Source organism: Ptychodera flava, chromosome 6, assembly GCF_041260155.1.
Source record: "Ptychodera flava strain L36383 chromosome 6, AS_Pfla_20210202, whole genome shotgun sequence".
NCBI lineage: Eukaryota > Metazoa > Hemichordata > Enteropneusta > Ptychoderidae > Ptychodera > Ptychodera flava.
In genome coordinates this window covers 25335189-25349773 of record NC_091933.1, presented here as the reverse complement: position 1 = coordinate 25349773, position 14585 = coordinate 25335189, and the positions used below count along the sequence as shown (strand labels likewise).

At 36.9% G+C, this 14585-nt stretch overlaps 1 protein-coding gene across 2 annotated transcripts; it reads right to left on the bottom strand.

The window, feature by feature from the left end:
• Window positions 1–747: 747 nt before the first annotated feature.
• Window positions 748–14581, bottom strand: LOC139135310 (man(5)GlcNAc(2)-PP-dolichol translocation protein RFT1-like). 2 transcript variants are annotated; one of them, XM_070702652.1, is made up of 13 exons: window positions 14132–14581; window positions 13075–13160; window positions 12603–12719; window positions 11728–11917; window positions 11174–11275; window positions 10272–10400; window positions 9920–9998; window positions 9320–9501; window positions 8574–8718; window positions 4126–4231; window positions 3091–3219; window positions 2511–2631; window positions 748–1469 (listed from the first exon to the last, which is right to left on the bottom strand). In XM_070702652.1, the coding sequence occupies exons 1-13, from the start codon at window positions 14192–14194 to the stop codon at window positions 1296–1298; spliced, it is 1623 nt and encodes a 540-aa protein (XP_070558753.1). In that variant the 5' UTR covers window positions 14195–14581; the 3' UTR covers window positions 748–1295. The 2 variants fall into 2 exon arrangements, with proteins under 2 accessions (XP_070558753.1, XP_070558752.1); XM_070702651.1 differs by having other exon boundaries at window positions 748–1472; window positions 14132–14398.
• Window positions 14582–14585: the final 4 nt, after the last annotated feature.

Here is a 14585-nt window from a genome sequence, read left to right as displayed (position 1 = left end):
TCAAATTTTGACCAAAAATGACAAAAAATTCCTTAAAAATACACATTTGCATATTTCATCACAATTTGAACAAATCTAAGTTGGGTTATCCCTAGGGACCTGTATACCAAATAACAAAGCTGTCTGACCAGCGGTTATGAAGAAGAAGATTTTTTACCAAAAACACCTTTTTTGGCATTAATTTGCCTATTTTCAACAATATCAAAAAATTAAAAAAAATAGTTTCTCAAATCATATTTTTCATCTACACAACAAATATCAAATCAGTAAGTACTGCGGTTCTCAAGATATTTGAGTGGACGGACGCCTCACAAACGGACATACATACATACATACATACATACATACAGACTGACGACGGACGCCGGACGGATACCCATCCCAATAGCTTCTATAGACTATAGTCTATAGTAGCTAAAAATCAGCTTAATACGTGCAGCGGTTTTTGAGTTTTTGCAGTGGACGGACAGACATACATACATACATACATACATACATACAGACAGACAGACATCTCACATACAGACTTTTTTCAACCATATAACCTCCCAATTGCCATATATGTATGGCAAATGGGAGCTAAAAATCATTTCAAATAGGATTATAATCCAGCTACATTAGCTTGACTATTTTGGGGCATCAGAAAACACCAAAATTGTAATGGTGAAGAGATGTGGTAGTTGAAAATCCATCTGGACTGACCAAACTTTGATGTTGTACAAGTAGGGTCACACATGGCACACTCAATGAATTTTAAAAAGTGTCTTTATTTCATGATAAGTATTGCAGTTTTAGCTCATATGCAAAAATGTTTACGCAACTGCATTGCTGGCTTGATGTGTACAAAACTTTTTAAAGAAAATATAGAATACGTAAAATTCTGATGTACCACTGCATGGTTGCATGCAGATGGTGTGGAATGAAGGTGATTAATCATGTGATGTCCAGTTTTTGTGTATTTGGAAGCCCCGCAGGGTTTGAATGTTTACATGTGATTCAAATGAAAAGAGAAGGACAATCATAATACACAACTCTCTATTTTTTCCCCGTTTGTGACGGTGAAAAGGAAATAAAACATTGATTTTCAATGCAATCAGTTGTCAGATTGACTGAAAAGAAATATTACAATGTTTGGCACCTTGCACAGACTGTAGAAATCCCTTGTGAAAATAATCAAATGCAGCCCTAACTGAGCATTCTGACAATGCTGTAAAGGAGGACCAACCAATCACAAATGTAGCCAGGATATTTCCAAAAGTACTGTATTTCTGATTGCACGTCCAAAACCCCGTCTTCTAGTTCTTCTTCTTTGCTTTCAGCGCTTCCTTTCTTGTAATGAATTGCTGCATGATGAAATCAATCATATCGTATTCTGAGAAATAGATAGTCAGGGACACACCCAGGCAGCAGAGGCCCCCTATACAGACATGGACCAGTTGATAGAGTCTGCCTTTATCACAGCATAGTGTCTTCTAGAACAAAATAAAAGACAAAATCATTACAAAAATAATTTTTGCACCACTTAGTTTTTCCCAAGAAACCAGAAACATGATAAAAACGTTGTTTCGATTATTTCATTTTGCTTCAATATCTATGAATCATAATTACTTTCTTTTCATTGTGTGTGTGACATTTGCTTTGCATGTGACTGAATACCTTGATTCCTGTAGGAGCTCTTTGCACAAATACCTGACTTCTAACCTATACACTCATTTATATGTACACTCAGGTCCAGAATAAGTCATTTTATGACTTCACTTTGCATATCATGTCGACATGGACTGTTCATCAAGCTTGGTTGCTAATTATACTTCATAGCAATTTTTCAAAAATGGGAAATTTTACGTAGATCAACAGCAATTCAAAGAATTTGCATCGCTGATGTTTTTTCCCTTTTCCCTACAAAATTACAAATAACTGTTAATAATGAAAGTTTGAGTGCCCATCTATTAACAACAATATGATAAACTTAAAATTTCAAAACCTTTATGAAAAAGTGATGCTGCATGCACTTCAATTTTGGTGTGAAGTAGTATTGCTAACATTCTAAAGATATTTAATCCAAAGCCAAAGAAAATAACAGATTTCCTCATCCAAAATTTCTTACAAAAAGTAATGCAGTGACACAGTTTATTTCCAACATGTGGTAAAAGATACAACCAGCATGAACAATAAAAAAACCCAGAATGTTTGAATATGCAGTAATTCTGGCACACACCAAAATGATATTAATACTATAATTTCACTGTTCAGAACTGTACAGTGTTTGTGTCTGTGATCCTTCAGATATTAACATTTTCTACCATGCACAGTGCAACGTCATTTTTTACATGTAAATTTTTCCAATCAAACATGAGAAAGGCTGGTGCGGGAAGAGACAAAAAACTTTTTCCGTTTTTTGGCCAAGATTTCTCCTGGTAGACATGGGTCCTTGCATACCACATATTATCTTCCTGATCATGAGTTTCATCAATATATTGTTTACAATATGCAAATATATATATTCTTACCTCTGATATAACTGTGATTATTATTGAGACTATGTAAGCTATAAGCACCATTGTAGATGGTATAAGACACTTCAGTGGCCTGTATTTAGTGTCCTTGTAGTAATTTTTGACAAAATATATACTGAAAAAAGAACATTGAGATGAAGATGTTTTACATAAGCTGAGAGAAAAATATAAATTTGTCCAGAATTCTTTATTTAAACACCAAATGCAAGTATGAATAACATTGAATTTTAGATTGTAATTTGTCATATCAGAGCACAATCTGTAATGGTTAGTAGTCTCTTGACGCAGCTACAATTTTTCAAATGTGATTTCGTAACACACTATGGAGTAACACTACGTGAACAAGTTTGATGGGTTTTTTTGATAAAAATTCAAGAACAAATTGAAAATGCCACAGACAGTAACTGACAACTGAGAATTGTAGTGTTTACATCTTTTATGACAAGCATTACAATATATCACTGATGTTATCCAAAAACAACATTCTTAGTTACTGAACCAATATTTCACATTGACGTCAGAATGCTGTGAGAGTGGATTTCCTTTTCAGTTTGAAAGGAATGAATTGTCTTACCTGTAGATTATCCTGACACTCATATTTATACAGTTGGCAAAGATGAATCCCAGCACTCCGATGAGTTTTGTAAAAAGCCAGGAAAAGAAGAGGAATATCACTGAGAAGACAAGGAGTTTGTGATTGTATCTGAAATTAAAAAAATACGAACATTTTAATGGTGTGTTATTTGGCTTTTAATCAAAGCAGCTATATTGGGCTAATTTCATGTTTTACTAGGTTATATTAAATTTGTTGGTAAGCCTGCTTACTACAGTATTCTGAAATCTACTGGCTGCTTATATCTTTCTTTGGTTTGTGACATATGTCCGAGGACTTTGATCAACTCAAGTAGTTAATGCTTGTGTGCCTGACAATTCAAGATTTTTCATCAGGTGTAGTGAATATTTACGTAATACCTGCTTTATGTCACAGATGATGCTAAAATGATATGATATCGTGATAATGTTGTTCATAATAACAGACAACTTTACAACTACAGGACCACTCTTATGATGTAATTTCTTTATGTGCAACAGTCATAATTGATTTGATGCCAAAATAAGAATGGTTACCAGTGTTCTGCACTGGTTGTGTTCTGATCACAATACTTGTAAGTGTTGAAGAAAAGACACTGAAAAGAAAACAGCATACTACGTACAAGTAACAGATTGGGAAATCTATCAAATGAAAAGGCTTAAAGAAGCCCTTTACATTTGTATTTGTTTTTACTGGTTATTTATTTACGTTGATTTATTTGGTAGTGTACATGTAAAAACAGGTTGTTAAAGTAATCTATGGCCAATCCACTCAATAGACAAAACTCTCTATCTCATACCAACAACATTTAAAGGTATACAGTCACCTGTATTCTAAATATGCCCGTATATGGTCAAAGGGGCGTTCCTTGGTATTCAAAATGCCCATGTGAGGGCGCTGTTTTTTAAAAAGCGGCCACCCACTTAAAATCTGTGATTGTTTAGATTTTCTTTTTCCATGGTAACTGTGGCAAAATTGGAACAGGTGACAGTATACCTTTAACTAAGAATGACTTGCCTATCCACATCTTGGGAGCTCATGGCAGCAAAGACAAATGCTTCCATGGTACCATTAATAGCGATCAGTAACACATACACGCAATAACAACTTAACAGTGTTGGGCCTGAAAGAAACAAAAACCACACAGATCAATTTATGCTGGCGATTTTCAATTCTGAATATCTTCATAATCACACACCTGCACTGAAAGATACGATATAGTACATACATATACAGTACTGTATAGATGGTATCGTTGAGTACACTGACAAAGGATTTGTGATTGCTGCAGGCTCTTAAAAACATCAGTATATTGATTTTCTTCCATGCTGTTGTACCGCCCACTCGTACATGAATGTTTTTGCATGAGCAATACATACATAAATCTATGTTGGTTCTAAAGACAACTACGTACATTCCACCATTTTTACCAAAATGCCAAATTTCTTTGTATATATTAAAATAAAAACAAAAACATGCATGACTCTAGAATTGTTATTGATACCAGTATCTCAGATGCCATGACAAGTGAGCTACAGATTCCTGAGTTTCACATTTTCAACTGTGAATTTGAACTGTTCTAGATCATTGTAACATTCGAAAACCATTATCCTGTAAAACTTCTCCAATTAACACTGCATCTACCCATACATTTGTAATTGTACATTCATTACACACAAATGCCAATCAATGCACTTGGCTCTATTCCAAATATTTAGGGCATATGTAGTAACTAAACAATGACCTGAATTTAGAATAATGTATGTGACACGTTATGCATGTTATTATTTTATACATTATGGAAAAGCTTGAAACTATTAAAACTTTTGATATTTTCCAAAATATCATTGCACAAATGAAAATAAGTGTACGCAAACAAGGAAAGACACTAAGGGTTGCCGATTGCCCGGGGCAAGTGAAAGTTGCGTTCGGGCAAGTGAACCTCCGATGCCACTTACCCGACGGGACAAGTGAAAAAAATAATACCTAAAAATCGAATTCACGAGAGCGATTTTCTGGTGAGGGAACACGGACTTAACAACAAAAAATTTTCATGTTATGTCATTGTGAACATTTCCATAAGATTTTTCATAAATTGCATGAAGAGTTGATGAAAAGAATCATGTAATCGCTTTCAATAAAATGCAGTTCAAACAATACCACCGGTTAAATAACGTACGCTGATTTTGCATATGAAAAAGCTGTTCAGCTGGTGGAGCGTACGTTCACCAAAGTTCATTGCATTGACTGTGAGGTTACGGTGTCTCACAATAATATGTTGATACGGTAAAAAAAAGAAACACACAGCGGTTTTTGTGCTTTGTATGAACGTTTATAATGATGTAAAAATAAAGTCCAGTGGTGAAAAATCACCACATAAAAGAGAGGTTTACTAAAACGTACTCTTCAATGTTAAAGCGCAGTGGTCGTCGCGCTGCGCATCCTCCTGAGGGGGTCCCCCTCTGTTGTAAACAAATCCAAGAACGCCGCACATGTTACGGGTTGATTGTAATGTTTGCGATATTGCCGCTTGTTAAAATGGCGGCTGATCTGTCACAAGTATACCAACTAACCAAATGTAACACGCGATAAAAGGTCAATTAATCTAAGTTAAATATCTGCTGAATATTGAACAATAATTGCACGCTGGATTGAGATCACATTTGCTCATGATTTTCTTGAATCAGTTGAATGGGGCTCGGCTAATGTTATCGCTCGAGCCATAGAGCTAGACGTACGCATGTACGCATGTATACGCCAACAGACTATCAACGACCGGGCTCTAGTTTTCGACATCGCTAGCAAGGACGAGAGCTTTCATTTCAAGAGGCCCGACAGGAGTACAAAGACAACAACCCAAACTACAGAAATCTACAGCTCGCAGAGCAATGCCCGCTGCAGCAAGAAGCATCTCTGCATCTCTGCATCTGTTCCGTTCCGTGGTCTGTATGAACGTCCGTGTCAAACCGGGTATATGGCGCGCTTCACTCGGCTGTGGAGAATCCAACTCAACTACAAAGTTTACCCCGTTTGGGGGTGCAAACGAGAATTCCGAGTACAGGTATCAAGTCAAGCGAAGGACCTTTCATAGGTCTTCTTGTTATGTGGGGGGTTATCTCACTTGAAAGAGGATTCAGACCTACCCGGCAATCAGGAGGTACAACAACGACGTTTGCCCATCACCGGTAGGCCTACACCAGCTAGCGGTTGGATCACTGTCATGACCGTGCACAGGACCGGGGCACAGGATCTCTCGATACGTCTATGCACGGTGTAGCCGTGCAATTTTCCTGCCAAATGCCGCGAAAACCCGCTCGTTTTGTCTATTGTTTCCTGTCATTTTACTATTTCTTACCACGTAATACTAGAAGTAAGTAAGACATGGTGATCAACAGTTGGTTGTGGGCCAAGTCGTCGCGGGCCGGTACGTTGTGGGACCGGATTCTCTATATCCGTGTACGTCAACGCGGTGACCGTCTCCCAACAACATCTCTCGTGTCCTGCTCTGGCTTGCCGATCATGGTCTTGAGTGTAATTTTTGTGTTAGGCATTGTGCTTGTTGCTGGTCTACATATATAGGCAATGTTGATCATTTTAGTTCTGTATTTTCACTGTACTGTACATAGCATTGTGTACAACCAACGTGATCGCGCGCGATCAAACCTTTTTGTTCACTGTGTCTGCGTGCAGTAAACTCAGCGACATAATGTGCTGAGTGTAGTGTCCCAATGTTCGTAGCCTTACACGAGTTTATAGATAGAAATACACCACTGAAGTTCGTTTCCGATCTTAATATTTTACTATTGTATGATGTTGAGTCTTGGGGACTGCTCTCATCTCACTCCTATTGAAGTTGAGAAGACTTATGTTTACAAAAATTTATGTTTATCAACAAAAAAATCACGCACGCGCAGCGCGACGACCACTGCGCTTTAACTTGTTGACAGTGAGTGGCATCGTGGCAAGACCGCATGCAATGAAAGCCATGAGCAAGCTTTGGTGTCAACGGGTCCAGTCTTTGAATTTTCAATGAACACTGACTTAATTTTCAGGTCAATAATATAAAAGTTACTTGTCCGTGGCGACCAACCTCTCTGTTTGTGATTTTCCCATTCTAAAATGACTGTCAAGAAGCAATTGGAGCGAGTTTGACATCGAGAAATTCATCGTTCAAGACACATAGAAAACCACCGACGCCTTAGGTTGTTGGTTTAAATTCTATTTAGTCTGCGCATGAGCATTAAAAAGACCACCTAGGTTATTAGAAAAACATAGGATACTGGTATAGTGCAATGGTAATCCAAACTTCATAGGGCTTGTGTATGATGTCAGCGCAGTAAAAACATGACAAAGAAGTACATTATTTTTCAGAAGCTTCAAAACATTCCTTTATAGCTACAGATTTTTTTCTTTCTGTACATATAAGTTAAAACTTTTAACTGCAAAAATACTTTGAAGGTACAATTAAAATGGCTGTTATTATTTGTACATTAAGACCTAAGAAGTAAACATACAAACATATGAACTGTTAGAATTTTTTCTATGAGTATGAGAGCCCAACTAGCTGTAAATCTTGAAATTTGTTGACCTAAGAGGGCTTCCTATTTTTTCTGGTTTTCTTTAAATTCTACCCATTAATAGGATATAGTCTTTTGCAGCTTTACAAAACATTCTTTAGTGAAAAATTGGACAAGTAAATTTACATTTTAACCATTATTTTGATTTCCCACCATACTAAAAAGAAAACAAAACATTGTTGTCCCAGTTGAAAACATTCAACACTATGCATTACATTGGACTACTCTGTTGTTTCCGTGAATATTCAAATGCATATATGCACGATGTACACTGTTTTTGCTATATTTGCATTGGGTGCCACTTTACGTTTGGGCACACATTATTTTTCTTGTTTTAAATTGCACATGCAGTCTCACTTGGCAGTTAACAATACTTGTATTCCAACCCCTCAAAGAGCACATTCCCAAAATCTTGTTTTAGTTCAGAGTAAAATCACATAAAGAATGCTATATGATACTGCTAGTGGGGCTTTGATAATTAATTTAATATAAATGAGCCATCCAGTACTCTTAGAAGTGTGAGGAGAACCCTATGAGAATGTCTGACATTTTCTCATGATAACATGGTAATTTTCAAAATAAAGAGTGTGAAATGAAAAACCAATGTTTTAGCTTTGTTCAAACACGTAATTATACTGGGCAAGTGGTTTTCCAATTCGGGCAAGTGAACCGAACCCCCACTTGCCCGAAGGGCAAGTGGATAAAAAAATAAGTGTACGCAAACAATGGAGTATCACCCAGAACGATTTTCCTGAGGCCCTCTAGTGAAGTGTTATATCCCCCAACCTATCCTTTGTGACTCCCTAGTGATTAACTCAAAGTGCTTGCGGTGTCCACTAATCTACAAACTTCTGCAAAATAATATGAGAACAGAACTGTTTCACTGACCTGATCCTGAACTTAGCAATGAACCACCATACAGATCTAGCAATAGATAGGCATATGGATATCCAAAAACCAAGATGGTCATTCCAAGCAGGAATACAAACTTGAGTAAATTTTCCAGAACTTTGGTAGCTAAAGCAACTGCATCCTAGAAATATAATAATAAATACATGGAAAGTTATATAACAGTTAAAGGATACTGGTAAATTCTGATCAGTATTTCTAGTCACTGTACAAAACTAGTGTGTATGGGGCTAAGTGAGATATTTCTCTCAACCACTGAGTACACTATGGTTCAGAGATGTCAGGGGTAAATCATGGCTAAAATTCAAGGACTTTCAAGGAATTTTCATAGCAACTTTCAAACCTTTCTGAGGTAAAAAATACCATTTTCTGGTATCATTTTTACAATATATCATTGTTATATATCCCGGTATATCATTTTCCATATCATTTTGACAATATCACGACCATTCATTTCAGGATTTTCAAAAATCATGGTTGAGTCATCAATTTTCCAGGACTTTCCGGGCCTCAATTTCATTTTCAAGGACTTTCCAGGAGGCTTAAAATTCAAGGAATTTCATGGACTTTGCAAGAGTGTATGAACCCTGTAAATATATTAGAAAGCATAGACAGAAAACCTGTACACCTTTCAAAAGTCTAAACATGGTGAACATTCAGACATTTAGTGTCCTATTTGGCATTTATGAACACCACACAGTATCTTAAACCTCCATCTAACTTACTTCTGCTTGCTCTTTCACTGGTACGCCCCGTGTCAGGGTCTGGGCAAAGAACAGGTAACCACTCTCTTCTATGGGGAAGAAGATAAATCGAGCAGCTAGGGAGCCCAGATTTGTGATGATGTCATAGAGCCCCTGGTCTGCAAAACTTGCCACATTGAAGAAAGTCATTACATATTTTTCACCTGAAATAAATTATAATATTTCATGTTTCTGTTAACTTGATAACTCTCAGAATGAAAAATTAATATAAAGGGTACTATGAGATGCAAATTGAGTCACTCCAGAGATTTTCGTAGCTGCCTCAGTCGTGCCAAATATGAATGCACAATGAAGTATAATCACAGTACAAATTGAAGTATGCAGATTACATTAACCTCTGCAGTGAATTATACAAATAACTCGTGACCCTCCTAATGATAACTAAGATGATAAGATCATAATAAAGGTACTTTGAGAAGTCAGACTTATTGCACAGTTCCATTTTTCCATGTCAGCTGTCAAAAAGTTGTCAAAACAATAAGGAAATTTGTGGAAGTAAAGATTTGGGGGTTTTTGCATGATCTACTGGCTTATAGCTTATGAAAGGGAATTGCCACTAACCTTCTGTGAGTATTTGTTTGAAAAACCCTTGTTTGAAAAAGCTCCATGTTAGTTTCAGCAACGTGAGATTTGTCCATTTCTGCGATGAGCAACATGGAAGGTAGTCATTATTTTATCCACTAATAAAGCATGGTTCCAGATTTGCATATGCACTCTTTCCCTCCGTCTTCCTCTCCATTTGCCATTAAAATCATGACATGAATAGCTCACTGCTATAGATGTAGCTTGACTAAATCCTTGAAAACAGACGGGAAGGGTTCACAAAATCTCAGTGGTGAAAGCTCTCCTATGGACGACACAAACAGATTGGTCTGTTTCTAACAGATTGTAAAAAAATCCTTGTTAAAGTTACCTGTCCTGGATTTGTTCTTGGAAAGAAATCTCTGACTGTCTTCAGTGGAAAGGATTCATCTTCTGATGTGTAGAGATACTTGATGAAATATGCATAATACAAACCAACGTAGATCAGCGTGAAGGCAAGCTGTTGACACAAAAATAAATCACTTCTCTAAATACGTCACATTGGAAGTTCATGATTCTGAATATTGTTGCAAATCAGAACTTGATAGAAGTATGAAGTTTTAATGCATAAATTCTCTTTGAACTCTTACATGTAACTACAGTCTTCAGTTGGCCATGATTGCTATGGCAGAATACACTTTGGGATTCTGGGTTAAATTTCATTATCAAATTGAGGAAGAAATATTGCGGCTTTTCTATCAAACAGATGGTTAAAACTTAACTGACTGATACCATCTCCATGCAAAAGAAGAGTTTTCTTCTTTTCAATGGTTGTGTATGTACCATTTACGCTGTGTCCCTGCCAAAAAACTCTGGAAAATGATTTTCAGCTATTGGTATTATATAAGGTGTACTATATTAATGGTCTAAAATGCACTCTAACATCCTATCTAAATCATACATATTTTGTTTCAAAAGTAAACTTGATATGCCATATTCTGTCCCTGAAAAGGGTAGTTACATCACCACAAGGCTTTGCTATATCCTGCCAGAAAGGACCTGCCCCTGTAATATTCAGCCACATGACACCTACAGTTATTTCTGACAAATGCATATCAGTTTGTTTAAAACAGGGCCAGCTTCAGGCGAAAAACAAACTTGGTCTATTAACAATGGCTATGTATTAAGGGCTACCCATACTAAATCTAATGACTTATCCATGCATTCTTGGTAATTCACGAGTGAATGTATACGAGAGAGAAAATAAAACAGACAAATCTATGACTGCCTTACCTGAGACCAGCAGAAAGCAACGATACCCCAGTGTGGGAATGCTATTACAAGAAGTACAGTCAGAATGCATCTACACAGTATGGCTACGCCTTCAATGACTACCTGAAGAGGTCAAGAAAAAAATCGCACGACAATGTTAAACTGGACTTCAGGTTTTGTCACCAATACTGGTGCAAAACAAGTAAATATGGTGATGACTATGCTGATGTAGACTTTATTATGCCATGCATTGCTCTGGTACAATGACTGGGATTATCCATGAAAAGTGCAAACAGCACATCATCTACGGTGTTGAGGGTAGCCATGGGGTAGTACCTCTCATATCTGTGGCAATGTGCAGACAATTACAATAGTCTTCATTGCGTTTTCTGATATGCATTGACAAAACAACATTTTGTTCGACTTAGTATTGAATTGAACAGTAGCTTCACAATCATATATATTTTTTTTACAGATAATTGTTAATTTGGGGTATGAAAAAGTTCACTGGTAATCCTGGATTGTGAAAATACATTACTGCACTGCAAAACTCCATCGAGAATTTGAATTCTTACCTTCAATTTGATGAATAAAAGGGCTTGTCCAATCACATAGAGAGGCTCTGCCAGAAGTTCAAGGACTGCCGATAAAGTGAACACAATCACCCCAACTGAGTAGTTAGGGACCCTCTCTGGATCTGGGCGTTCAAGAAGACGCAGCCAAAAGTATGCAAGAGCCAAACCACAGACAATGCCTAACAGAACACTGCAATGGAAAATTTTTGAAGTCTACTGAATCAGCCCTGCCTCACAAAGTCTGTGGTTGAAGATATTTGAACTAGGCTAGGTCTACAAAGAAGATTTGTGATGAGTTCAAGATTACATTGCCATAAAAGAAGGGATGAGCAAATTGACCGAGACGTCTGTGAAAGCAAACCACTAGCTTCCTTTCTGAGACACTAGCATATTTTCCATTCCATTCCTGTAATCAAGACCCAGTGGATAATAATGTGCATGTATGATAAAGAATCTATGCAGGACTAGCACGCTTGCCTGCAGGACTCACTTAAACTGATACTGGTGAAAGGATCAAAAAGCGCAGCATGGGTTTGCTAACCCCCTGCATCTAAGTACGGGTGGTATCTCTCTGATATCTAGAAGGCATTGATTTATTTCAAATATAAATCAGGTGATAAATGATGTAAATTTTCATTACCTGTAGTACAAAAAAGAAGTCTTGTTTTAAAGAAGATTCCTTCCATTATATTGAGGCTGTAACAATTTTATTCTGTGAAATGATCTTTGCGTTTGATTTTTTGTTATAAGGACAGAAGTGTTTTTTCTATACATGTCAATCTGTACCGGTATATTAAATTTACTCTGGCATTATAATGTAGACTAAAAGCATGTTGCAAAGTTTCTATTAAAGATGACAAGCACCAGATACCTACGTGCACCACAGTAGGTTGATAACTTGACGCCACTTTCTGTCAGCAGTTTTACTGAGACAAGCCCGGCGGAAAGCTTCTCTGGCAACAAACAGAGTTGTAGAGTACAGCAGTGTCAATCTGTCAAAGTAAAGACAACAATCTGGACATCTTATGCTGTCAAGAATTACTTTCATAATGCTGGCAAACACTCAAAATCTTCCTACTTTTTGAATAAGGAAAAAGCAAATAGGAACCAATCAAATGCCTTCTTTTAAACAGATGGAAACTGACAGCTGAAATAACAAAAGCTGATTGGCCCATAAGTTGAGCAAAGTCACACGATTCACAATGAAGTAGGAAATATATTATGAACATGTTTAATGTGCATATAATGCAAATGTTTTTGTTTTTTCAGTTTATCTATTTTACAAGTTTGAAGATCTATTGTTATCTGTGTATATAATGCAACAAAAAAGTAGAGGCAATTACTAACCTTACATTGACAACACCAAGCATTTCTTTTGAGATGTACCTCAAAACAAAGGCATTAAGAACAAACGTTAGCATTCTGAAAACCACCTAGAAGAGAAAAAAACAAAGTTATAAAGGATAGAGAGTCATTTTTCAAGTGCCAATAATTATTTTTAAATTTTTTTGCTTAAATACTTCCCTGGCAAGATTTCTTGGGAAAGAGACACAACAGTTTATGAAAGACGGACATCACTAGAAGTCAGTTAAAACCCCTCTTTAGATTTTAGTTGTTTGATTTTAATATGAGAAGCTAACACTTCTGTAACTTTGAAATCAAAAATTGTGATGCTCAAGGCTTACTAGTATTTGATAAACACATTGAACAGATGTTGTGCCATATCGGTGACAAATTAATCATCTGAAATCCTTTTGGAAGATATGGTAATTTATTCAGCATTAGAGTCACCCTCTGACAGTCTTTGGCAGTGATGATTTCTACCATATGGGATGGACATGTGACACAATGTTCTTCTAGTGAGCCAAAACTTTGATTACAAATTTATACACCTTGCTACTAGCATGAAATACTACTGGCACATCCAACGACTGAAACGAGTATACTTTACACATCATGCTCTAAGCAAGATGTCTCCTGACTACACTATTACACTAATTTCCATTGGATTTTTCATAGATATGAAAAAAGAACTCCAAAAGATTTAGTCCATGACTTCGAAGTATGGGGAAGATAACTTTAAATTTATAAATTAACTTAAAGAACTTGCTGCTGTTCTAAACGCCTTTGGCTGAGTGGTGCCAGTGTGTCTACTGACCTCATCTAAAAGTAGTAATTGATTCACATTTTCAGGAAGCTATGGAAAATGGACAAAATCAAATTTGTGAACAGCCAAATTCCAGTGAGAAGCATAGCTTTGGATCGAAATAATTCCACAGACAGACCACTTGACATTATCCAGGTAGTCTATCGCGGACAGTTCAAAGCAGTTCAGAATTCACATGTAAATTGACAGTGTTAACGATAAACATAGTAGTATAATGATTTACGGGTTATTGTATACCTGCAGGATCATGTTGTAGGTTGCCGATCGAGCGGCACTGGCAAGTCTTTTATTTCCCTCCATCTTCTACCACTAGATTCCTAGTCGAATTTGGAAACCTATGTTATCAAGATTCTCTCTTTAACGCACTGGGTACGATTCCGTATAAAGTGGCAGCATAGCATCTTCCGCAGTTTGCATCTGCATGCATCTGCTGCGTGAAGACCGCAACCTGTATCACCTGATTGAGCAAAACACCTCCGACCTATGACACGATATGACCTTGGTCGCAGCCCACATCACAATGCAGTGTAGTGTACTGCTGCGAGTCAGTCTGCAGGAAGGTAATCTTCATTGTCAATGCATTTATGAGGTGTATCTTAAGTTAACAAAGATACTTTTCGTAAACAGGTGTTTATAACGTTGACTTGTAACCTGGCTTCTACTCATGACCTGTGTAGTGCGTACCGCGCCG

Coding starts and splice junctions, on each gene's coding strand:
- LOC139135310 (XM_070702651.1), bottom strand. CDS start 14,194: ATGGAGGGAAATAAAAGACTTGCCAGTGCCGCTCGATCGGCAACCTAC. Junction 13,161..14,131: donor CCTACAACATGATCCTGCAG/GTATACAATAAC, acceptor TTTCTCTTCTAG/GTGGTTTTCAGAATGCTAAC. Junction 4,232..8,573: donor ATTGCTAAGTTCAGGATCAG/GTCAGTGAAACA, acceptor TGTTTCTTTCAG/GCCCAACACTGTTAAGTTGT.